We start from the raw sequence: 27,500 nt of genomic DNA, 5'->3' as shown, positions 1-27,500 counted from the left end.
ATCCGTCTGTTTATGTCCGTCCATCCGTATGATCTACTATATATAAATATGTGTGTGTGTGTGTACAAAGGTGAGTGTTTGTTGTCAGAGTGTTTTTCTTCAGACAGTCGTGTCTAAAGGGAGATGGCCGTGAAGAGTCAGCGTCTCTCTCACACATTTATTTTCCAGCTTCCACTTCATCCTGCGCCGTCTCTTCACTATATTTGTGGGGAAGATTCTTCCACACGTCTGAAATCAAAACTATCAATACACACACTTCAAACGTGATGGAAAAATAAATCTATATTTGCTTTATGGCACACTAATACAAACGGTTTCTCATAAAAATCATTGTTTGTAGAATTTTGAGGAAAATAATGAATTTAATCCATTTTGCAAATAAGGCTGTAACATAACAAAATGTGGAAAAAGTGAAGCGCTGTGAATACTTCCCGGATGCAGAGTATTTATATATAGCATTATGATGAGTATTCAACTAAAAACATGAATTAAAGGGAAAGGGGAAACAATTAAATCAAACCTAGTGCACCTTTTTGTCTGTCACGTCTTTTCCAACAGCACAAAGGTTTAATAATGGCTTTGTTAAATTATGGGATGCTCTGATGTGGCCATTATCACTGCAGACGAGGTGAGAATCGTGCCGTGTCAAACACACTGATCAAAACACAAGTCATTTCACTCATCAGGGGACGGTTCATTACGGCTCAGATGTGAAGCGTGACCCGGACAGACCTCAGATTCAGATCTCGGCTGCAGGGAGGAATTTGGTTAGGAGACTTTATTAGACTTGTTTAAAAAATAAATCATCAGAACTGGTGAAAACAGTGACACTTCCTGTCCAACACACCTCATGTTGTTCCTACTTATATATATTAATAAAATAGCTGTGCAATAATTAATTATCTAATATATTAATCCTTTTTAATGTAATAATTTACTTGATTATGGCTGACAAGTTAAATGCAAGTCATTAGGAACTTTTGGCGACATAAACCAAGTTTGCATTTAAAATGAACTGCAAAACCATCATTAGAAAAACAAATAATGGAAATTACTACTTGAAACTAAAGAAACGGTAACTTTCCTTTTAGATATAGTAAATGAAATGAACACAAACATAGAAATGTACAAATAAAAGCATAAATAAATAAGTGTAAATAAAAGCATATATGCATAAATATACATAAATTAGCATAATGCATAAATAAATAAATGCATAAATAAAAGCACAATGCGTCAATATAAAAATACTAGGGCTGTCAAAAGATTAATCGCGATTAATCGCATCCAAAATAAAAGTTTGTGTTTACATAATATATGTGTACTCTGTTAATTATTATTTATATATAAATACACACACATTCATGTATATATTTAAGAAATATTTGCATGTATATACTGTATAAACATTTATATAATCTATAATATATATATATATATAAATATAAATGTTTTATATATAAAAATCATTTTTTTTTCTTAAATATATACATGAATGTGTGTGTATTTATATATAAATAATAATTAACAGAGTACACACACATATATTATGTAAACACAAACTTTTATTTTGGATGCGATTAATCGCGATTAAATCTTTTGACAGCCCTAAAAAAATACCATAAATAAATAAAAATAAAAATAAAAATGCATAAATTAAAAAAGCATAAATAAATCAAAGTGTGAATAAATGCATAAAAAACATAAACAAATAAACAGCATAAATTCATAAATAAATAAATAAAAGTGTCAATAAATAAAATAATTCATAACTAAATAAATAGGAGAATAAATAAATGCATACATAACTTTTATTTAAAAACTGAACTGAATAATTGAAGGCGGAAAAGTATCGTATATTAAAGGAATACGCCACTATTTTTGAAAATAGTAATTTTCCGACTCCCCTAGAGTTAAACAGTGGAGTTTGACCGTTTTTGAATCCACTCAGCCAATCTCCGGGTCTGCACTTTTAGCTTAGCATAGATCCAGAGCCGGCTCTCCCTATAAGCGAACTAAGCGGCTGCTTAGAGCCCCGCCGCCACTAGGGGGCCCCCTAACTACAGATTGCACTCGCCAGCGTCGCCGCAGTTTATCACGCAAGACGTTCAATTCGCGTCATTTGCACCGCGCGAAAAGCGCCTTCCGCGCCGCGGGACCTCCAGACGCGCGTCAACGCGCCTTTCCATTGACTTAACATTGAAATCAAATCACTCGCGCCAGACACTCTATTTGCGTTTGGTGTGAACGCAGCATAACGTTAGCTGTCCGTCGATTATGCGGAATCAACATTGCTTGCGCTATGGTCCAGCCGTCGGCCCCAGCTCTGGGCTACAGACCGCGTAGAGACAGACGCGACTCCTATGAATGTATTTTCTTTTTAACAGTTAACGTTACATGACCTACACTAGTTCTGGGAAAGAAAAAAAACGAAAAATCTTTGTCTCAATAGACGCTTATTACAATAAAAAATAGTTTAATTATTGAACATTCGAGAGAAAGAAAGTAAAAAGGAAGAGAGAGCATGATGAAGTTTAAAATAAAGCGGTTAAATACAAGCTTTTTCTTATGGTCTTAATTTAATAGGCAATTAAAGATTATTAATAAATATTAATCTATATACTATTATGAAATATTTTATATATTGTTAAGCTAAATCGCCCAGACCATTTAAACCTAAAGAAAACACTGTCCTCTCTGAAACATTATTGAATGATGATCGATACAAGACACCTAAAAGCAAAATGGATTTGTGGTAAATTTTAGTAAAGAACACTGTAAAAAAAATCAGGTCCCCAATTGAAAATTTTCTAGTGAGCGATCACATCAAAATTTTTCAGTTGGCCAAATTGAATTAATGTGAATTGATGCAATTTAATTCAATTAAAATTGAAAATTGTAGATGTGATCGCTCACTAGAAAATGTTCAATTGGGGACCTGCTTTTTTTTTTACAGTGAATGTATTACTGTATGTAATCATAAAAGGTAAAAAATATCTCACTCCATGCTGTGAAGGTTTAAAATATGAACAGTATGTAAGAGTTAATCAACCAATAGGCCTAATTAAATAATATAATTTAACATTGGATTTCTTTTAATTTACCCTTAACATTGTTTTCTGCTCACACTAATTGTAAAAAACAAAATGTCACTTTCTCAGGAGGAGCCATTCTTAAATATTTTAGTGGTCGTGGAGAAACATTTCATGAGGCTGACACCAGTAAATATTTCCCACTGCCTTTCTTTTGAATAGTTTTGTGCGCAACTTCAACATAGCTAATTTTCCTCTTGCCAATAAAAAATGTAGTTTTATAATCATAATTCACTATGTTGTCTAATTGTACTTTAATATTAATTTAAAATGAATGTGTTTTATCTACTCTGCATACTGTATTTATTATTAATTATATTGTAATCTCAACAGCTGGAGGAGGTGACTCTACTGCTGCTTCAGTAGAGCATAGCGAGCCGCATACCACTATGGCTAATGTTGTAAGTTAGCTATATATTGTTAATGCTAAATTATTAATATTTATTTGTTTACAACAAATTGACCTTATGTATGAAAGAAATTTGCAAATCTGTAATCTTTACTTTTACTGTTTCAGTGAGTGTACTTTAATAAGCAGTAAAATAATTGTAGGCAATCATGTTAAAAGATATACAGATGAAATGTGTAAGTGTTAGATTGTATACAGTTGCTGGTTTGCGGTGCAATACTCCATTATTCACTGCAAGGCAGGGCCCCAAAATTATCCTGCTTAGGGCCCCCAGATTTACAGAGCCGGCCCTGCATAGATCATTGAATCTGATTAGACCGTTAGCATCTCGCTCAAAAATGACCAAAGAGTTTAGATATTTCTCCTTTTTAACCCTTTAAGACCTAAGGGTATTTTTACAATTAATTTTCCGCCTGGTTTTATTTACTAAAAAAGCTTGTAAAACATCAACCCTGTTGTGCACAGACAATTGACACACCTCTTTTTTTTCAAGACAAGTTGCACTGTCAGTATATTTGTGTTTCATTGATGTCACCTGAATGTAAAATAAGTTATGGGACCATAAAGACAAATGAAAACATAAAACGGAAATTGAATCACTCAAATATTTATTGAAAACACACACAAATAAATAAAAGCTAAGCATATTTCCTCTGGAAAACAGTTTGTTCAAGTCTTTGGAGTCCTGGAACTCAGGAATAAACATGATAACTTATACAGAACCAAAACTATTTACATTTTTCCAAAAAAAGTCCAGGCGTTTTTGGCCTCTTTGGATTTTGGATATTTACTGGTGCCAAGCCTCAAAACAGTTCCTATCAGTAACTTCTCCTCAAACTTTCTCCACAAAACTACTAAAAACTGCAGCGCGTCTCTCTCTCTCTCTCCTCAACACTAGCCGTGCGTCTCTCTCTCTTCACAATAACAGAGCTGTGGTTCATGCGTAATGACGCACACCAACGTGGATGACGGATCAGCCTGTCATTGGTCAAACCCTCATCCAAAATGGCAGCTAGCATCGCGCTAGCGGCAAAAATGACGGAAAATTTATAAATTATGGACATCAAGTGGATAAATCTTGGATGTAAGCGTTTTGATTTATTGCTGAACAACTCCAAAAAGATGCACATGTTCCAGGCTGGATAGAAAACCTTCTGTAAAGGCTACAAAGACACCAAAGACACCCCCGTGATGGCTAGCTCGTTAGCTTTCTGCTGGAAAAAACGGTAAGAAAATCGATAAAAGTTTCATGAAATAATATAGATATTTATCGGAGGTGCCGTGTGACGTCGTGGGCGATGCCGTCGGGCTCTGAGGGTTAAAGCTCGACTCTTCTGTAGTTCCATCGTGTACGAAGACCGACAGAAAATGAGAAGTTGTGATGTTCTAGGCCGATATGGCTACAGAAAAGTTTTAAATAGGAAAAATATCGAGACTTTTTGGTCATTTTTTGAGCGAGATGCTAACGGTCTAATCAGATTCAATGATCTATGCTAAGCTATGCTAAAAGTGCAAACCCAGAGATCGGCTGAATGGATTCGAAAACGGTCAAACTCAACTGTTTAACTCTAGGGGAGTCGGAAAATGAGCCTATTTTCAGAAACAGTGACGTGTTTCTTTAAACGCAGCAGCTATAGGTGTGTATCAAACGTGAGGTGTGAATGATATGATAAAGATCTTGGGGTTTCGCCATGGGACGCTTGTGAAGCGCTGCGATAAGGACGAGCAGTGGAGCATGCCGGAGACTGACAGTAAGTTATTCAGAATTAATTCACTCCAACTCAAGAGGAACTAAACAGGTTCCACATAGCAAACAATTACCCCGACATAACATCAGCACTGCTCTCACAGAGTTATAATGAACATAAAGACTTAATCATGATGGAGTCTCCTTTACATACACGCTCTATACCACAACTTAACAACACTTCCCCACGTTTCAGATTGATAGACATTTCTGAAGACCAAGCAGTAAAGATGACTAAATGGATAAGCATCCAACTGGGCATTTCAAACATCGCTACATCCCACAACCATTTTTTAAGTGAAGTCATCTTGTTTTGCTTTTATGATGCTTTTATTAAAATCTGTCATGAAAGCAGTGGGAATTTAGATTTAGCATTATGCAAAGTAATGCAATATAAACGTTATTGCAGAAGCCCTCAACTGAAGCCAATAAATTAGCCAAATCTCAGGGTAGAAAGACCCAAGACGAAGCGAACGGAAAAGTACAGAAGAAGACAGTCGCTTTTCACCAAATGCCGAAACTCTCATCTCTCTGTGCCATCTCAAACGGTCTGTGGCATCTCAGAGCTGTAAATGTGTCCATTAACATTCAAATGGCTGGTAAAAGCCGCCAGGCAGAAAATTACTCACATTTCCCATGAAACCTCCCAATCGTTTTACTGGTTTGCCCAATGCTTGCACAGAATTGAGCTTGAGAGGACAATGAACACGCATAAAACTTTCATTCTGACATTTTGAGTCATTGCTATGGTGACTGTGCGCAGATTACCCATAAATTCCGACGTTTTTTGCCTCAAAGCAAATGTTAACTAAAAATAAAAGCATAAAAAACATTTCATCGTAATTAGCTGAAATAAAATAAATGTATTATTTCAGTTTGTTCTCTTTGTATTTCTTTAGATTAAAACCAAATTAACTTAAAATACATTTTAAATATTACATGAAAAACTAAATGAAAATTAGGAATGTTGCCTTGGCGACTAACTGAAATAAGCTAAAGTTGAAGTACTACAATTGAAAAACTGAAATAAAACAAACTTTAAACTAAAAAGTTTCTCGTACAGGCGTCAACATTGCCAAAATCCATGAAAACGACTAAAATGCTATTATTCATGCCAGGCCAGTAGATGGCGATGTCACTTTGTAAAGAAACACAACGCCTATAAGACCTAAACTAGACTTTTCACAAATTTGCATTTTTTGTAGTTTACACGGAGACTATAACGGTATTGTTTCCAAAAACTTGCACTTTGAAACCCGTTTTTAAAAGTTTGCGTTCTTCTGCCAGCCCAAACGCTGTTGTCGTAAAATTTAGAAATAAAAATTAAGAAAATAAACTAAAATAAAACTAATAAAATAAAATAAAAATGTATGGTGTTAGTTTTAATTAAAGGGTACATTTATACGACAACGATGTCCTAAAAACAGAAACGTTTTTCCTTTGTGTTTTTCGTGTACAGACGACAACATTGCCAAAATCCATGAAAAAGACTAAAACTTCTGTATTATTAATGCCAGGCCAGTAGATGGCGATATCACTTTGTTAAGAATCACTGTGCCTTTAGACATACACCTATATGCACAATGTCACTGTTTTCACAAATTTGTGTTTTTGTAGTTTACACGGAGACGATAATGGTATCGTTTTCAAAAACTTGTACTTTGAAACCCGTTTTTAAAAGTTTGCGTTTTTATGCCCCAAAACACTGTTCTCGTGAAATTTTGAAATAAAAACGTAAAGAAACGAAACTAAAATAAAAAATTTTTTTTAATGGTTTTAGTTTTAGTTAAAGGGTACATTTATACGACAACGATGTACTAAAAACGGAAACGTTTTTCCTTTGTGTTTTTCACATACAGACGACAACATTGCAGAAATTATCCACATTCACACGGATCCATGAAAACGACTAAAACGCTATTATTCATGCCAGGCCAGTAGATGGCGATGCCACTTTGTAAAGAATCACAGCGCCTTTAGTCCTACACGTATACGCATGATGTCACTGTTTTCACAAATTTGCGTTTTTGTAGTTTACATGGAGACGATAATCGTATCGATTTCAAAAACTTGAACTTTGAAAACGTTTTTTAAAAGTTTGCATTTTTAGGCCCCCAAAACACTGTTGTGGTGTAAATGAACGGCCAAAATACATAAAAAACATTTCATTACTTGAAAGGAACTAAAATAAAATAGTTTTTTATACTTTATTACACAAATTAGCGTTTTTGTAGTTTACACGGTAAATCAGTAAATCGATAACCGTATCGATTTCAAAACTTGTACTTTGAAACCCATTTTTAAAAGTTTGCGTGTCATGCCCCAAAACACTGTTGTCGTGTAAATGAACGGCCAAAACGCATAAAATACATTTCATTACTTGAAATTAACTGAAATAAAATTTAGATTTTTATACTTAAACTTATTTTAATTTCAGCTATTTCAGCATTTCTCATTTTTAATTCTTCACATTAAAACCAATTAACCAAATAAAATAAAAATAAAAAATTATATGAAAATCTAAACGAAAATTAGAAAATGTTGCCTTGGCAACTAACTGAAATAAGCTTAAGTACTAAAATTTAGAAATAAAAACTTAAAGAAACTAAACTAAAATAAAACCTTTAGTTTTTTTATGGTTTTAGTTTTAGTTAAAGGGTACATTTATACGACCACTATGTAGTAAAACCAGAAACGTTTTTCCTCTCCGTTTTTCACGTACAGATGACAACGATCCACATTCACACAGATCCATGAAAACGACTAAAACGCTATTATTCATGCCAGGCCAGTAGATGGCGATGTCCCTTTGTTAAGAATCACTGCACCTTTAGACTTAGATGTCACGGTCTTCACAAATTTGCGTTTTTGTAGTTTACACGGAAACGATAACGTTATCGTTTTCAAAAACTTGCACTTCGAAACCCGTTTTCAAAAGTTTGCGTTTTCATGCCCCCCAAACGCTGTGTAAATGAACGGCCAAAACGCATTAAAAAAAACATTTAATTACTTGAAATTAACAAATAAAATTTAGATTTTAATACTTAAACTTATTTTATTTCAGCGTTTCTCATTTTTAATTTTTTAGAGTAAAACCAATTAACCAAATAATATAAAAATAAAACATTATATGAAAATCTAAACGAAAATTTGAAAATGTTGCCTTGGCAACTGACTGAAATAAGCTTAAGTTGAAGTACTAGAATTGCAAAACTGAAATAAACTATAACTGAAAAAAAAAATGTTTTGTTTTATTTTAGTTTAGTTTTAGTTAAAGGGTACATTTATACGACAACTATGTACTAAAAACGGAAACGTTTTTCTTTTGCGTTTTTTGCGTTCACACGGATCCATGAAAACGACTAAAACACTGTATTATGAAACATTACATGCCTAAAGACTGAACAATACGCATACACATGATGTCTCACAAAGCGTTTTAGTAGTACGTGGAGACGGTGTACTTTGAAACCAATTTTCCAAAAAGTTTGCGTTTTCAGGCCTTCAACCGCTGTAGTCGTCGTCTAAATGAACGGCCAAAACGCACACAAAGTGTTCTGTTCTCAGTTGAAAATGGTGTCGTGTAATCGGCCCCTTCGTTAACTAGAATAACCCTGAATGATGCTAAAATAACACCGCTTCAAAGACACTTAGCATATACCTTCAGGAGCTGTCTGCACACACATCTGAGTTGAGACTCAAGACGTCAGCGAGCAAAAAAACATTACAAGTCTTGCATCCAAATCAAAGTCAAACGTGTGCTCAACGCTGATAATGCCAGTTCTGATATTGACGAATGGAGCGATGCTTAATCAGGACGGCATGCAGAGGTGACGTTTCATAAGATAGTGAGGTGGAGGAAATCGCCGGTCAATATCAGAAAGCTAGGGAAGGGTCTGTCCAACAGAAACACCCTCACTTTTGTCTGAAGTCAACCTGCTAGTTAACCCCTTAAATGCCACCATTGAGAATACACATGAAAATGCACTATCCAAACTTAAAGGGCTGTAATTCAAGAATGCTTTGGAATATAGAGCTAAGTTTGGTCTTGTTTTAAAGAAGACACTCGGCAGATTATTGCAATTCAAAATATGAAAGTATGAAAAAGTTATGGAAGTTTAAATGAAATGAAAATATTGTACTAAATAGTTGTTATTTTATATAAAATATATATATTTTACAAAAAATGTTACTATAAAATTAATATAAAATCAGAGCCATGTGTCTAACTAAGTTGTATTCCAAATTTGAAGTTGATATCACAAAAATTGAAGTTCCCATGAGAATTTGTTCAGGCGCTGTACCAAAAATAGCCACTGGGTGTCATCCACTTTCCATTGATTGTTTTTTGATGCATTTTCCTGTAAATGTCTGTCCAAATATCACTTCCATCACAAAACAGTCACCAAATATGGACCCTTGAGACTCAGACCTTTCCGACGATATGTGTGTTGTCAAGTTTTTGATCATAAAGGAGTTCAAATAAATGTTGTAATATGAAACATGACTCCGCCCACTTGGGGGAGGAGCCCGCTGGAAGAATTTAGAGTACCGTTTCCATGGTAACAACGTCCGATTTCAAAATGGGTTTCACAGGATGAATTTTGAGTTCGTAAGCTTTCTAATGATACCTAATTTATGATAATTACTAAAATATATGATACGAAAAAAGTAGGGCTGTCAAAAGATTAATCGCGATTAATCGCATCCAAAATAAAAGTTTGTGTTTACATAATATATGTGTGTGTACTCTGTTAATTATTATTTATATATAAATACACACATTCATGTATATATTTAAGAAATAGTTGCATGTATATACTGTATATACATTTATATAATCTATAATATATATAAATATTAATGTTTTATATATAAAAATAATATTTTTTTCGTAAATATATACATGCTTGTGTGTGTATTTATATATAAATAATAATTAACAGAGTACACACACATATATTATGTAAACACAAACTTTTATTTTGGATGCGATAAATCGCGATTAATCTTTTGACAGCCCTAGAAAAAAGGCGATATAAAACGAGCGCCCGGCGTCCCGCTAGTGGGACGGTGACAGTTAAGGGTTAAAGCTACTTTTAGATAAACTTCAGCTGAAAAGGAAAGATTAAGAGAACCGATAGCGCTACTGAGAGTCCTTTACAAAGTCTACGACTACCCATAATAACAATCGAGTCATATTTTGTAACAACAGTTGTGGTAAAAAGGGCAAATGAAGAGATGGTTTACCTGAAGACCAGGTGTTTGACTTTGAACTGAGTCTCGATCACTCCTGTGGTTCTCAGTCGCACTCGCAAAACGTCCGTTTCTGTCGGCATGTAATCGGGGGCGATGATCCGGCCCATGTTCTCAAAAAAACTGGAGACAGAGACATATAGAGAGAAAGGTTATTACAAATGCACATTTTATTACAGTAATAATCATGACTTCCTGAAAAACGGAACTAGTTCTTGGCCAGAAGTTCTGATAACCCGATTATTTTCACATTATGACCATTTAACGATCTATTCTATATTTGTAAAAATCTGTGTTATTATAGAATCATGTATACACTTTTATAGTGTTTATTAATATTTTGAATTTGCTTTTATTTTTATATATCCTGTTTTCATTTTAAGTTTGGTTTCAGTAGTTTATTTCTATTTCTAAATAAATTTAAGATTTAAACTTATTATTTCACTTTGTTGCCAAGTTTAAGTTTTTCATTTAATATTTATATTTTAATTATCAACACCATTTTTAAGTTTTATTTTTTAACAATAACACTGGTCTAAATAAATTAAAAATAAATCACTAAAAATCATCATCAATACATTGTTTAACCACTCTGGGACCATTTCCATCTGAATTTGTCCGAGCCTAATTTAAAAGTTTCACACACACACACACACACACACACACACATGTTTGTTTTTGTGAAATGTGAGGACATTCCATAGGCGTAATGGTTTTTATACCGTACAAACCGTATTTTCTATCCCCTTACACTGACCCTAAACCTAGCCCTCACACACACACACACACACACACACACACACACACACACACACACACACACACACACACACACACACACACACACACACACACACACACACACACACACACACACACACACACACACACACACACACACACACACACACACACACACACACACACACACACACACACACACACACACACACACACACACACACACACACACACACACACACACACACACACACACACACACACACACACACACACACACACACACACACACACACACACACACACACACACACACACACACACACACACACACACACACACACACAGTCATTTTACAGGAAACCCTTTGAAGTTTCATAAAGCACTGCTAAAAGTGATAAACATGTGAGTATATGTTGTCTGAGCTGTAATAAACCCCCCAAAAAAGAGGCGCTTTTTGATTTTTTTGGTTATAAATTCATTGTTGAAAGTGTGTAACCTCCCTTCAGACCCGTTTGAATAAATCTTGCATTCATGATCCAGACAAAATTATTTTTTCCGGTATTTTCTGTAATCTAGTGGGAACAGCCCTAACTGGCCTGAGTTACACACTTTCAACAATAAATTTATACCCACATTTATAACAAAGTTTTGTTTTGTAGAAAGCCTTTCTTTAAAGTGAATTTGGTTTTGTATCTTAATTTTAATCAATGTTTCATCAGCCAATCGCCTGGATTTAATAAATAAGAAGCGAATATAGCAGACAATAATCGTGACATGAGGCGCCGGCGCGATCACGATTGCTCTTGAACACGCCTCATAAATAAACCCAAACTCAGCCTCACACACATGAGAAATATGAGGAGAGAAAGCTGGAAGTGTCCACTTTTAAACGGAACAATTCGAAACGGAAAGAAATAGTCAAGCAAAGTGCAGTGTTCACGCGAGCAGCTCATGATGGCGTCTCAGAGCGGTTCTGTTCTGCTTCAGCACTGCGTGTGCGGAGTTTAACACCTTAACTTAACCTGCCGCTCTTTTTTTCGTATCATATATTTTAGTAATTATCATAAATTAGGTAATGTGAGAAAGCTTACGAACTCAAAATTCATCCTGTGAAACCCATTTTGAAAACGGACGTTGCGTTACCATGGAAACAGTACTCTAAATTCTTCCAGCAGGCTCCTCCCCCAAGTGGGCGGAGTCATTTTTCATATTACAACATTTATTTGAACTTTATAATCAAAATCTTGACAACACACATATCGTCGGAAAGGTCTGAGTCTCAAGGGTCCATATTTGGTGACTGTTTTGTGATGGAAGTGATAATTGGACAGAAATTTACAGGAAAATGCATCAAAAAAACAATCAATGGAATGTCAATGACACCCGGTGGCTATTTTTGGTACAGCGCCTAAACAAAATCTCATGGGAACTTTAATTTTTGTGATTTCAACTTCAAATTTGGAACACAACTTGGTTAGACACATGGCTTTAATTTTATATTAATTTTAAAGTAATTTTTTTGTTGTAAAATATATATTTTATATGAAATAAAAAATATTCAGAACAGTATTTTCATTTAATTTAAACTTCCAAAACGTTTTCATACTTTCATATTTTGAATTGCAATCATCTGCAGAGTGTCTTCTTTAAAACAAGACCAAACTTATATTCCAAAGTATTCTTGAATTACATCCCTTTAAGTTTGGATAGTGCGTTTTCATGTGTATTCTCAGTTAAGGGGTTAACACACGTTTATAGACTAATCCTGACTTATGCAACTTTGTACACGTTTGTTTCTTAGTTGTAGTTGTTCTTACTTTGCTAAATATATATACACACTATTTCTGATTATGGCATAGCTTTCTGCCCACCTAATTAGGCTAATAAAGTGACGATTACTCCAGCCAGTTCCTGGTTTGACACCAGAAGGGTTTAAGGACCAACTCCAGCAAACTATCGGTAAAAGAAAGAGGTCTTCACCTCACCTTCTATAATCGTGTCTCTGTGGGAAAAGCCCTCGTCTTACATTGTCTAGCTAGGCTAAGCGGCTTTACCTCTGCGGTTAGCGGCTGCGCTGGCGATAAGACGGCCTGAGGGAGGAACACGCCGTATGCTAATCACCACCATGAATTTAAATACAGCATGATACAGTATAAGCAAACCTGTGGGGGATTTCTGCTAAAGAGACGGATTATCCTGGAGCGCGCGCTACGTAGCAACAAACACACCTCACAGGAGGCGCGACACCCTGGAGAGAGAATTAGACTACACACACACACACACACACACACTAACAGTTTTAAAGCAATAACCTGTGCCATAGTTTTTTTAATTAAGAGTGTGTGAGGCGTCTTTTCCTGCACTGATAAGACTATTTTATCATTCTGCTCATGCAAACAGAAGAAAGGCTATAAGCTAGTACGTCAGAGCTTGATTTCACACGCTTGCGTGCTAAAAAGTGTGTGTTGCGTTTGCACTGTTGCTGCAAGGGATGCGGCGATAGCATAATTAGCATAAACTGTTGTCTTCCCAGGGCAATGAATCTGAATCTGAACTGCATCTGAAATAGAATACTTCCCTACTATACAGCTAGTGTGGGGAAAAAACAGAACACCAAAAGAATAGTGTGTATGTTTGAGCTGGTTTATGCTGGTCATGAGCTGGTTTATGCTGGCCATGAGCTGGTTTATGCTGGCCATGAGCTGGTTTGAGCTGGTTTAAGATGGTCATGAGCTGGTTTAAACTGGTCATGAGCTGGTTTAAGCTGGTCATGAGCTGGTTTAAGCTGGTCATGAGCTGGTTTATGCTGGTCATTAGCTGGTTTGAGCTAGTCATTAGCTGGTCATGAGCTGGTTTGAGCAAGTTTAAGCTGGTCATGAGCTGGTTTAAACTGGTCATGAGCTGGTTTCAGCTGGTCATTAGCTGGTTTGAGATAGTCATTAGCTGGTCATGAGCTGGTTTAAGCTGGTCATTAGCTGGTCCTTCGCTGGTCATGAACTGGTTTGAGCTGGTCCTTAGCTGGTCATGAGCTTGTTTAAGCTGGTCATTACCTGGTCATGAGCTGATTTGATCTGGTTTAAGCTGGCCATGAGCTGGTTTGAGCTGGTTTAAGCTGGTTTGAGCTAGTCATTAGCTGGTTTGAGCTGGTTTAAGCTGGTCATGAGCTGGTTTGAGCTGGTTTAAGCTGGTCATTAGCTGGTTTGAGCAAGTCATCAGCTGGTCATGAGCTGGTTTGAGCCGGTCATGAGCTGGTCCTTAGCTGGTCATGAGCTGGTTTGAGCCGGTCATGAGCTGGTCATGAGCTGGTCCTTAGCTGGTCATGAGCTGGTTTGAGCTGGTCCTTAGCTGGTCATGAGCTGGTTTAAGCTGGTCCTTAGCTGGTCATGAGCTAGTTTGAGCTGGTCATGAGCTAGTTTGAGCTGCTCCTTAGCTGGTCATGAGCTGTTTTAAGCTGGTCCTTAGCTGGTCATGAGCTGGTTTAAGCTGGTCATGAGCTAGTTTGAGCTGGTCCTTAGCTGGTCATGAGCTGGTCCTTAGCTGGTCATGAGCTAGTTTGAGCTGGTCATGAGCTGGTTTAAGCTGGTCCTTAGCTGGTCATGAGCTGGTTTAAGCTGGTCCTTAGCTGGTCATGAGCTGGTTTAAGCTGGTCCTTAGCTGGTCATGAGCTAGTTTGAGCTGGTCATGAGCTGGTTTGAGCTGGTCCTTAGCTGGTCATGAGCTGGTTTAAGCTGGTCCTTAGCTGGTCATGAGCTAGTTTGAGCTGGTCCTTAGCTGGTCATGAGCTGGTCCTTAGCTGGTCATGAGCTAGTTTGAGCTGGTCCTTAGCTGGTCATGAGCTAGTTTGAGGTGGTCCTTAGCTGGTCATGAGCTGGTTTAAGCTGGTCCTTAGCTGGTCATGAGCTGGTTTGAGCTGGTCCTTAGCTGGTCATGAGCTGGTCATTAGCTGGTCATTAGCTGGTCATGAGCTGGTCATGAGCTGGTTTGAGCTGGTCATGAGCTAGTTTGAGCTGGTTTAAGCTGGTCCGTAGCTTGTCATGAGCTAGTTTAAGATGGTTTGAGCTGGTCCTTAGCTGGTAATGAGCTAGTTTGAGCTGGTTGGAGCTGGTCATGAGTGGGTTTAAAATGGTTTGAGCTGGTCCTTAGCTGGTCATGAGTTGGTCCTTAGCTGGTTTGAGCTGGTCATGAGCTAGTTTGAGCTGGTTTAAGCTGTTCCTTAGCTTGTCATGAGCTGGTTTAAGATGGTTTAAGCTGGTCCTTAGCTGGTCATGAGCTGGTTTGAGCTGGTCATGAGCTAGTTTGAGCTGGTTTAAGCTGGTTTGAGCTGGTCCTTAGCTTGTCATGAGCTGGTTTAAGATGGTTTGAGCTGGTTTAAGATGGTTTCAGCTGGTTTAAGCAGGTCCTGAGCTGGAACTAGTTTCTTAGGAACAGCACTTGACCATCTTAAACCAGCTCATGACCAGCTCTTTTTTCTCAACAGGGAGTGGTATTCGAAAATCTGAAGATTTGAGATTGTGCGCATTTGATGTACACTTTACTTTCCCACGAGGACATGGGAGAGGATTTATGAATGGAAGTGAAGCGACGCAACTGACGCTGGAAGGTCATGTGACAGTCACAACATGGTGGACGTACTTTTTAACGGCCGCAAAATAAATTCAAATGTGGCATCCTACTCAGACACTACGCGATTTTGGACGCAGCATATCTGTCAATGTAGTATTTAGCATTGTAGCTTCAATTCTTTTAGCCATTTTTTGTTAGCAGTACACTAACAAAAAGCAGTAGAAGTACTATACTTTAAATTGTGATAGCTTATAGCTAACAAGAGTGCCTAACTACTTTAAAAAAAATAGTACTGCTTAAACGAAAAGTAGCTTATAGCTAGCAAGCTTACCCAACACAGTGAACGTCATGCTAGAGCACTTGTTTGAAGAGAATCAAAAAAAGTTAGCTTAACTGTCACCCTTTTTATATCTAGCTCATGTCTCATGTCATAAACAACTTAAATTACACACTTTTTTGTAGCTTTTAGAAGTTAACTACTTCTTCAAAAGAGCTTGACTATAGTTTAGCTAACTTTCTCAGCAAGATAGGCTACTCGTTGCTCCACCATAAAAGTAGTACTTTAGCTTGTAGCTTGAAAAGCTAATGTTTCACTCATCATTTATGACATGGGTTTTGCTAGATAGATGAATAGCATATGGTGTAACGGCAGATATTAACGCTAGAACAAGGGATGTTAGCGGCCGTTAGCATAAACCAATTACCTTCAAACTAAACAAAACTTTTTGTTTATGTTGGTATACTAAAACTGAAAAAATTAACTATTTAGTTATATAAAAAAGTCAAAATATTAAATATAGCTGCAAGCAGCCATTAACGGGGCCAAGCGCAACAGAATCAAACAAGGAAGATAGCAGCAGACCAACTGAAAAAATGAGTGAAGACATTTGAAGTAAAAACGTTGAAACACCACATTAAAACTGAGTTGTATAGTGCCAATGTCATGTTTTGTTCTATTATAGCGCCACCAAGAGGCACAATCCTACAATTTTTTTATGTGTCATCAGAGTGTGCCCATACATGTGTGTGTCAATTTTGGTGAAAATATCTCATTTCGTTTTGGAGTTATAGACATTTATATGAAAAAACATGTAAAAAATGACTGACACCTGAATTTGACTGGATTTTACTACCCCTTACTATCAATATTTTTGACATTTGGGCAGTAACATTTAGCTATCGACCTATGTTTTCAATTTTCTGGTGCTGGTTTCGTCTCGATCGGACTAGCGGTTTCGAAGATATCAGCTAACGTTTTTTAAGTGCTAAATTACCGCGCTGCACAAACCATACGCCGAAACCTGGCAAGTCTGGTATCGTTGGACTCGGCAAGGATTCAGGAGACAAAAAAAGTTAGTCCCACGAAAATAAGTCAACCCCACCCAAAGTTATAAGCGGGAAAAAAAATTATCCACTAGGTGGCGCTGTTTCGAAACTTCTCAAGCTACTTCAGGTTCTCGTGCTGATGACCCATACCGAGTTTCGTAACAATCCGTTCATGCGTTCATAAAATACAGCATTTTAGTACATAATTCAAAATGGCCGACAGTCAAAATGGATATCAGAAGACTCTGCATGCCGTCCTGAATCTAACGCGACCACTTTTATGATTTTTGGACAAACAGTTCATAAGTTATAAGCAAAAATAGCAATTTTTCGTATCTCCGGACCAGTAGGTGGCGCTGCGCCGAAACGCTGCATGTTGCCTCAGGTCATGCTTGTGATGACTTGTACCAAGTTTGGTTTGAATACAATAAAGCGTTGCGAAGATATTGCCTTAAGTGTGTTTTTGCAAGCGTTACTTAAAAAATTTTTGCGTGTTATTTGAAAACGATTTGACGAATCAACTTGAATTCCATGTTTTTTTGTCAACACTGTCTGGAGATGATCTGGTTAAATTTTCGTGTAAATCGGACCAACGGCCCAGGAGGAGTTCGAAAAAGTTGGGTTTTGGTTAATTATAAATGGTGGGAATATTTGCATGACGGAAATGACATCATAGGGTGCAATCGAATCGGATTGAGCCAAGGAATAGAAAGAAAAAATAATTAAAGAATTGTTTCCAGCTCTTATGTGGTGTTCACACCGGACGCGATTCGCGCGAAGGTGGACGTGTGTCGAATCGCGCGTGACATTCACTGCACAACAGACGTGATTCTCCTCATGGGCGGGGCTTCTGCCAGCGGCTCGTCTCGTTGAGAAATGGCTGCAGAGCTGCCAACTCTCACGCATTGGCCGTGAGACACACGCATTTGATTGGTTTCACACGCTCACACGCCACACCCCCGATTTCTCACGCTGAAGTGCCAACCCGGTCGGTCAAATGCCTGAAAGATGAGTTTATCTATAGATCTACATGTTGAACCGATCATGCTTTCGGTGAGGGGGTTCAAGATAAATGGGCAAATAAATACGGTGTTGCGCGACCTAAAGCTACATTCCGTTTTGGGTTCTGACGAGAACGAGCCTGTAATGAGCGAAGGTGCGTTTCCCGAAAGTGTCGTTCGCTAACTATGGTCACAAGTTCCGTCATTATAAGCATAGTTAAACGAGTCGTGTTTCCCGAAACCATAGTTCCAACGAACGTTCGCAAACAGCATCGCAAAGTTGATTTGCATACATTTTGTTCTTGCACTGATGTTAAATGTGTAGCCATTTTGCACTGGGCAGCCAGTTTGAGATATAGGTTATATTTGAGTATTGTGTGTAATGATTCTGACAGTTTTTTCCATTGAAATGACTGGGGGAAAGTGTCCCAATAACCCTGAATTCACCCTATCCTCTTTGAAATCATAATTACATTGCATTATGAAGCTTGAAACCCCAAATATTATAACATTCTTCATGAACAATTATTCAGTTATTTGTAACAATCTCATTGTAAAAAAGAAGAAAAAGAAACATGGTTTCAATGTAGCCAGCTACTTTTTGATAGTAACTTGTAGTGTAGCTATTTTCAAAAGGGTAGCTTGAATATAACTTAACTACTCAAAGTATTTTTTACTACAACACAGTTTTTTTAGATCAGCCACAGCAAAAAAGAACCACACAACAGACAGAAGAGCAACAGACAGGACAGTTATTTTCCTTTTTCTTCCCTGTAAAAGTATGCTGTAGGTTGATGTATAATCAATTTGTTCTATTTAGACAAAACCATGCCTCTACATAGTGCTTTAAAATTGTGTGTGTGTGTGTGTGTCTATAGGATATACTGTATACAAAGCGTCATATAGATGCATTTTGTCTTAATAGAAAGAATTCATTATCAACCTTATCTATCAAAGGCAAAAAAGAAATCAATAACAAAAACCAATACTACCCCATTCAAATGCTGATGCAGAGAGTGTTTTCTGTGATGTGTGTGTATATAGCTATTATTATAATATTATTATTTATTTTGTTTTTTTGTTGCAATTTTTGCTTTGTTCGCGGCAAAATTTTGGTTGGCCCCACCAAATCTCACTCTAAGTTTTTTTGAAAAGTTGGCAGCTCTGTGGCTGACATGGGCTGTGTTTACACGTCTTTTTTTTCGTTAAAATCTACTGTTAATGTGTGACAAAACGTAGTTTTAAGACTTTTACAGTCGATAATGTAGTTGTTTAAAGCTCAAATGTGTGGTTTATTTATATAAAGAGTGCCTATTTGAACATTTTATCTGCCGTTTTCGGAGTTGTGAGCTCCAGCGGATCAGCTCAGCTCATTAACCCGGTGAGATCAGCCTTTCCTCAGCCAGTCCTTCTGCCGCTGGCTCTGATGTCTCTGTGGCGTCTCGAGCTATAATTCGTCTTGTAACGGCCGATCTTTGCTCTCATGGATCTATAATTTGTTCCCTGGCAAATCGTTTAGACTGAAGGCAAAGAGAAGTTTCATTACTTTATATTTTTAGGCTAGAACTGTACGTTGCAGTTGTAACGTTAGCCGACTAGCACTGACTTTGAATGTTTGACTGAATTGTTTGCTTTATTTCATGTATAGCTTGTTATACATTACGTATACTTTTGTATTATTGATCAAACATAAACTTGCATTTAACAAAAAGAGACTGGGTTGTGTTTCATGTCATTTAATGTTATCACAGTGATAATCATATTGTCTGAACCAGATATTAATATACAGATTTTCTCCTCATTGTTGTCACTACTAGAGCAAGCTCCTGATTGGTTAACGCGGCGCGAAATATCCGCCAAAGTTCAGATTTTTCAACTTGAGCGATTTGGGCGATTCCCGCGAATCGTGCATTCAAAACGCTCAATTCGCGCCGCCTCATTCGCGCGAATCGCGCTGCACTATGCCGTTTCGCGTGTCTGCATTGACTTAACATGTAAATCACTCGCGCGAATCACGTCCAGTGTGAACGCACCATTAGGGTTCAAAAGTTATTAGCAAAAATATGAGTCAAACTTTGGACAGGTGGTGGCGCTAGAGGGATTGAGTTAGAGACTCCAAAATGGGTGTGGTTACTATTGGTAATGACCTCTATCAGTGTACTAAATTTCATAATTTCCCGCAAACGGTTCTATGGGCTGCCATGGCGGAATAATAATAATAATAAGAAATCTAACGGTTTCAAGACGGGCTCCGCACCTTCGGTGTCCTAACCCTAACAACTGGAATAGCATATAAATAATACTAAACAATACAGATCGTTATCGTTTAACTGATATTTTAGTATTATTTATATGCTATTCCAGTTATTAATATTTTGAAATTACCTTTTATTTTAAAAAATTTTATATTTCTAAAATAGTTAATTTTTTCAGTTTTAGTATACCAACATAAACTTATTTTAAATTTTTGTTTAGTTTTTCATCTAATATTTAGACTTAATTTGATTTTATTTCAGCTTAGAGAGCGCGTAGAGCGTGTTTCTGGCACGCGCACACGCACACACACGTCCTCAGTGCCAATGCGATTCCTTGGCATTCCCGCTGAGTCTGATCTTGTAAACCCCCTGGGTGGCACAACATACCCCGAGGCAGCGGCGAACACACAGCTCCGGACGCCTCAGGCCTGAGCGGAGACAGTGTGTGTGAGGTGTTTGTCTTCAGGCTGGTCTGGGTGAGAAGGACAGACATGTCCTAACCTGCATCTGATGCAACTTCCACTCGCTGCTGGCCTTCAGCTCCCAGCGGGACGCAAAGGTTCTGTCGCTGTGAATCTGTCTAATTCTCTGACGCTCTTTAGGGAAAGGCAGGGCTAACTTTAACAGCTATTGACTCCACAAAAAGTGTTTTCCATAAAGCCCCTGCATGATAAAATGAGCTAAAAACAGCTTTATAGCTGGTCCAAGCTGATCTTAAGGTCATTAGCTGGTCTAATCTTTAGTTATTTGGAAAAGAGCAGCGTGAACATTATTCAAAACGTCTTCTTTTGTGTCCTACAGAAGAAAAAACACCTTTAGAGTCATTTTTAGACGATCTACTCGTTTCCAAAACCGGTTCAGCCTGGTTTCTCCTAGCTAGTGTAAGTATTTTTCGCATTTGAGGAGCTCTTTTGGTGTTTTGTAGATACACTTTAACTTTTGGATTTATTTGACCCAGCTATAAACTACAGAAATAGTGTTTTCCATAAAGCCCCTTCATGATAAAAAACAGCTTCTTATGGTTTTCAGCTGGTCCAAGCTGATCTTAAGGTCATTAGCTGGTCTAATCTTTAGTTATATGGAAAAGAGCAGCGTGAACATCATTCGAAACGTCTTCTTTTGTGTCCTACAGAAGAAAAAACATATTTAGAGTCATTTTTAGATTATCTACTCCTTCCCAAAACAGGTTTAGCTTGGTTTCTCTTAGCTAGAGTTACATTTTGAAGTATTTTTCGCATTTGAGGAGCTCTTTTGGTGTTTTTTAGATACACTTTAACTTTTGGATTTATTTTACCCAGCTATAAACTACAGAAATAGTGTTTTCCATAAAGCCCGTTCATGATAAAAACCGCTTCTGATGGTTTTTAGCTGGTCCAAGCTGATCTTAAGGTCATTAGCTGGTCTAATCTCACGCTATTCTTTAGTTATATGGAAAAGAGCAGAGTGAACATCATTCAAATCGTCTTCTTTTGTGTCCTACAGAAGAAAAAACACCTTTAGAGTCATTTTTAGATGATCTACTCCTTCCCAAAACCGGTTCAGCCTGGTTTCTCCTAGCTAGTGTTACATTTTGATATATTTTTCGCATTTGAGGAGCTCTTTTGGTGTTTTGTAGATATACTTTAACTTTTGGATTTATTTGACCCAGCTATAAACTCCAGAAATAGTGTTCCCATTCAGTCGGTCACGTTCGACGTACGTCGGACGTACCGACGAATTGGGATCACTTCTGGGAGCCCCTATCAGCTTCGAGCTATCTAGAACCGGCCAATGGACAATTGGCGTGCGAGATTTGCATCTCGCGCCCCGCCCCGCGCCGCGGGTATAAACAGGAAGCGAGAGCGAATGCACGCTGTCATTCACTTCGGAGCCACACAGGCATATGAAGACGACTCACTCATCTGTTATAGAGAGTATTTTCGCTGCTACAGCAAGAGAACTAGACCGGAGAGGACCGGAAGAGGACGCGTGTTGGAGAAACGGCACCTTTCAGCGGGACCGCGCTGACTCATCCAGCTGCTGAGAGAGCAGAGAAAACTGCTGTTTTCACAGCAACAAATTTCTGTTGGTCTGGTTGGGCGTTTTCCCTGTTTGAGTACAGGCACGGGCTGCACACAATCCCGTGCGCTGTCGCGTTTCCCCCTGAGTGCTTCAGCACAGAGCGTTTCCTCACAAAAAGAGTTCACGGGTGACGTGCCGTCCTTTTCAGGATGTCTTACCACCCGTGCGTTTCTGGATGCGGTCGTTCCCTGTCCCCTGCTGACGGTCACAATCGCTGTCTCACGTGTTTGGGCATACAGCACGCTGAGGCGGCGTTTGTGGATGGCTCGTGTTCCCACTGCGGGAACATGACCATCTCGGAGTTAAGATCGAGACTCTCCTACCTCCGGGCTGGGGGAGTCCCCTTACCCATCCCACGAACCAGGGCTGCCCCTAACCCGGGCGGTCCTGCTTCTTTGGATGGCCAGGGTGATCTGAGGATCACGTTTAGGGCAAACCCGCCGAGTGAATCTCCGCAGGCCCCTATTCCCTCTGCTCCGCAGCCGGTAGAGCCTCCAGGAGAACCCGCTGGACCCTCCCACGGGAGACCAGTGGTGACTTTTGGAGCTCCAGCAGACGAACAGATGTCAATCGCTGCATCGGAGGGGGAGTTTCAGTCCTCGGGGGATGAAGGGTCAGTTGTACTGCCTCCCTCTGGGAGAGTGGCAACGGCTGCCCCGGACCCTGAGATGGCTGCTATGCTTTCCCGGGCCGCCGAAAGGGTTGGGCTCGAGTGGAACCCTCCACCGTGTCCCGAACCCTCTAGGTTGGACGATTGGTTCCTCGGGGTGGGTCGCGCTGGTTCTCAGCGTCCCGCCCCGACACCTTTCTTCCCGGAGGTGCATGAGGAGCTCACAAGGTCGTGGACGGCACCTTTTTCTGCCAGAAACCGGCCGAGTGACTCCTCCCCTCTCACTACCCTCGACGGCGGGCCAGCCAAGGGTTACGTGGGGATCCCGCCAGTGGAGCGCGCCGTCGCGATGCAACTGTGTCCGGCGACCGCCTCTAACTGGCGCGGTGACCCGCGTCTCCCGTCCCGGGCCTGTAAGTTCTCTTCCAGTCTGACTGGGAAGGCTTACAAGGCCTGTGGGCAGGCTGCGTCCGCTTTGCATGGCATGGCGTTGCTTCAGGTCCACCAGGCCCAGGCACTCCTTGACATGCACGAGGGTAGGCCTGACCCAGAGCTCCTCCGGGAGCTCCGGACGGCGACGGACCTCGCCCTCCGGGCGACGAAAGTCACCGCCCGTTCCATCGGTCAGGCGATGTCCACGCTTGTGGTCCAGGAGCGTCATCTCTGGCTCAACCTGGCTGATATGAGGGAGGCCGATAAATATCGGTTCCTGGACTCCCCCATCTCGTCAGCTGGGTTGTTCGGCGACGCGGTCGAGAGCTTCGCCCAACAGTTCTCGGCCGCCCAGAAGCAGACGGAGGCGATCAAGCACATCCTGCCCCGGCGGCCCGCTGCTGCCCCCACCCCGCCGCCGGTGGCAGCGCCTCCGACTACTCGTCGCCGAGGACGTCCACCCGCCGCCGCCTCCGCCCCCGCCAAGGCACCGCAGCAGCCTTCCACCAGCCGACGGCGTGGGGCCGGCCGTGGGAAGGATGTCCAGCCCGCTCAGGCCGCTGCCAAGCCAGGTGGCAAGCGTCGTCGCAAGCGACCCTGAGACGGGCCACCCAGAGATGGAGGAAACTGCTCTGAGGGAGATGGCTGCAGCACCACTCCTTCCCCCGGAGGAGGGCCGGGGGAAAATCTTTTGTTTGTCTGTTCCGCCGCTGGTCCCAGTGCCAGCGGCACCCAAAACTTCAATAAAAGAGCAGTTTCCAATATCTCTGGGTGCCAAGAGAGCGCGCTTGGCGGTGGTCGACGCTCCCATGCCTCGCCACCCTCAAGTACCTCTCCCTTCGCCAACAGGGGACGCCGGCTGTCGGGACGCACACAAGCGGCCTCCCCACACTCGCACGTCCCCTCCGCGGATGCAGGTAAGTGTTGCACAGCACACTCAGATCCCGCTACGGGCCGCTCCCATGCCGTCCGAGCCGGATCCCTGCGTTCCGCCTCGCTGCCCCGCTGCGGGTACGTCTGTGGTGCCGATGGTCCCCCTTGCTCGGAGTCTGGGAGCCTGGCTAGCGCTTCCCAGCACGTCTCGGTGGCTCATCCGTACCATCAGACTCGGCTATGCGATTCAGTTCGCCCGGCGTCCCCCCAAGTTCAGGGGCGTTCACTTCACGACTGTAGTGGAGGCGAACGCCCCCGTGCTCAGGGCGGAGATCGCTGTCCTACTGGCGAAGGACGCGATAGAGCCGGTCCCTCAAGCCGATATGAGGTCCGGGTTCTACAGCCCGTACTTCATTGTACCCAAGAAAGGCGGCGGGTTACGACCGATCTTGGACCTGCGATTCCTGAACCGGTCCCTTCACAGGCTGCCGTTCACGATGTTAACGCAGAAGCGCATCTTCAGGTGCATCCGTCCCCAAGATTGGTTTGCAGCGATCGACCTGAAGGACGCGTACTTTCATGTCTCGATTCTCCCTCGACACCGGCCCTTTCTGCGCTTCGCGTTCGAGGGACGGGCATATCAGTACCGCGTCTTACCCTTCGGCCTGTCCCTGTCGCCCCGCGTCTTTACGAAGGTTGCGGAGGCGGCCATTGCTCCCATGAGAGAGCATGGTGTTCGCATCCTCAACTACCTCGACGACTGGCTGATTCTTGCCCAGTCACGAGAGCAGTTGTGCGAACACAGGGACAAGGTGCTCAGTCACCTCAGCCAGTTGGGACTTCGGGTCAACTGGGAGAAGAGCAAACTCTGCCCCACGCAGAGGATCTCTTTTCTCGGTATGGAGATGGACTCGGTCGCCATGACTGCGCGCCTCACCGAGGAGCGCGTCCAGTCGGTGTTGAACTGCCTGAATTCATTCAAAGGCAGGACAGCGGTTCCACTGAAACATTTTCAGAGGCTCCTGGGGCATATGGCATCCGCAGCCGCAGTAACGCCGCTCGGATTTCTTCATATGAGACCGCTTCAACGCTGGCTACACGATCGAGTCCCGAGATGGGCGTGGCACAGCGGTTCCCTCCGCGTCCAAGTGACTCCGAGGTGCCGCCAAACCTTCGGCCCGTGGTCGGACCCTTTGTTTCTACGGGCAGGAGTCCCCCTAGAACAAGTGTCCAGGCACTCCGTTGTCTCCACGGATGCCTCATCCACGGGTTGGGGTGCCACGTACAACGGGCTTGCAGCTTCGGGCCTGTGGACGGGGCCTCAGCTGCAATGGCATATCAATTGCCTCGAGTTGTTAGCAGTTCGTCTTGCACTCAGCCGCTTCAAAGTGCCGCTCAGAGGCAAGCACGTTCTGGTCCGGACGGACAACACTGCGGCCGTAGCGTACATCAACAAACAAGGTGGTCTACGCTCCCGTCGCATGTCGCAACTCGCCCGCCATCTCCTCTTATGGAGTCAGAAGCATCTGAGGTCGCTTCGTGCTGTTCACATTCCGGGCCTGCTCAATTGTGCGGCCGACGAGCTGTCACGTCAGCAGGAACTTCCGGGAGAATGGCGACTCCATCCCCAGGCGGTCCAGCTAATCTGGAGTCGTTTCGGGGCCGCACAGGTAGACCTGTTTGCCTCCCCAGAGACGACCCACTGTCAGTGGTTTTATTCCTTGACCGAGGGAACCCTCGGGTCGGATGCCCTGGCCCACAGCTGGCCCCGGGAAGAACGCAAGTATGCGTTTCCCCCAGTGAGCCTTCTTGCGCAGACACTGTGCAAAGTCAGGGAGGACGAGGAGCAGGTCCTGTTGGTCGCTCCGTATTGGCCCAACCGGACTTGGTTCCCGGAACTAGTGCTCCTTGCGACAGCACCTCCCTGGCCCATTCCTCTGAGGCAGGACCTCCTGACTCAGAGACGGGGCACCCTATGGCACCCGCGTCCAGACCTCTGGAAACTCCATGTCTGGTCCCTGGACGGGACGCGGAGGTTCTAGGTGACCTACCACAAGCGGTAGTTGACACCATCACTTCCGCTAGAGCCCCCTCTACGAGGCGCCTCTATGCGTTGAAGTGGAACCTGTTCGTCGATTGGTGCTCTTCCCGCCAAGAAGACCCCCGAAGATGTTCGATCGCTTCTGTGCTTACCTTTCTACAAGATGGGTTGGAGCGAAGGCTGTCTCCCTCCACCCTCAAGGTCTATGTCGCCGCTATCGCCGCTAATCATGAGTTCGTAGATGGAAAATCTCTAGGTAAGCACGATCTGATCGTCAGGTTCCTTAGGGGAGCGAGGAGATTAAATCCTCCTCGTCCTCCCTCTATACCCTCTTGGGACTTAGCTCTGGTGCTTACTGCACTACAGAGAGAACCCTTTGAGCCTCTGCAGTCAGCCGAGTTGAAAATCCTGTCGTTAAAGACTATACTCCTGATTGCGTTGGCCTCCATCAAGAGGGTAGGGGACCTGCAGGCATTTTCGGTCGACGAATCGTGCCTGGTGTTCGGGCCCGGTAACTCTCATGTGATCATGAGACCCCGGCCTGGATACGTGCCCAAGGTTCCCACTACTCCCTTCCGGGACCAAGTGGTGAGCCTGCAAGCGCTGCCTTCGGAGGAGGCAGACCCAGCCCTAGCTTTTCTCTGTCCCGTCCGTGCTCTCCGGACTTACGTGGACAGAACGCAAAGCTTCAGGACCTCAGAGCAGCTCTTCGTCTGTTACGGAGGACAGCAGAAGGGAAAGGCTGTCTCCAAGCAGAGGATGGCCCACTGGATAGTGGACGCCATCGTCTTGGCTTATCAGTCCCAAGACGTGCCCTGCCCGCTCGGGTTAAGAGCCCACTCCACTAGGGGTGTTGCCTCTTCCTGGGCGCTGGCTCGTGGCGCCTCGCTGACAGATATTTGTAGAGCTGCGGGCTGGGCGACACCTAACACGTTCGCTAGATTCTATAGCCTCCGTGTAGAGCCGGTCTCTTCCTGTGTGCTCACTTCCCATAGTCAGTAACACCGAAGTACCCGTTCCAGTGTCGGCTTGCTGCGCCATTCCCTCCCCTATGGTAGACGGATGCGTGCGCTTATTCTGCTCCAGTCGA

At 41.7% G+C, this 27,500-nt stretch overlaps 1 protein-coding gene across 2 annotated transcripts in view; it reads right to left on the bottom strand.

Annotated features, from left to right (window-relative positions):
- Positions 1 to 27,500, bottom strand: part of gnav1 (guanine nucleotide binding protein (G protein) alpha v1) — an 84,268-nt gene that overhangs the window by 19,687 nt on the left and 37,081 nt on the right. For both annotated transcript variants that reach the window (XM_079808620.1, XM_079808621.1), the window contains one exon: positions 10,499 to 10,627. In XM_079808620.1, coding sequence (XP_079664746.1) covers positions 10,499 to 10,627 — 129 coding nt within the window. The remainder of the gene's footprint in view (positions 1 to 10,498; positions 10,628 to 27,500) is intronic.

This window comes from Gobio gobio, assembly GCF_949357685.1.
Source record: "Gobio gobio genome assembly, chromosome: 24".
Taxonomy (NCBI): domain Eukaryota; kingdom Metazoa; phylum Chordata; class Actinopteri; order Cypriniformes; family Gobionidae; genus Gobio; species Gobio gobio.
Note: the sequence above shows the minus strand (reverse complement) of the source record. Positions and strands in the feature narration are given on the sequence as shown.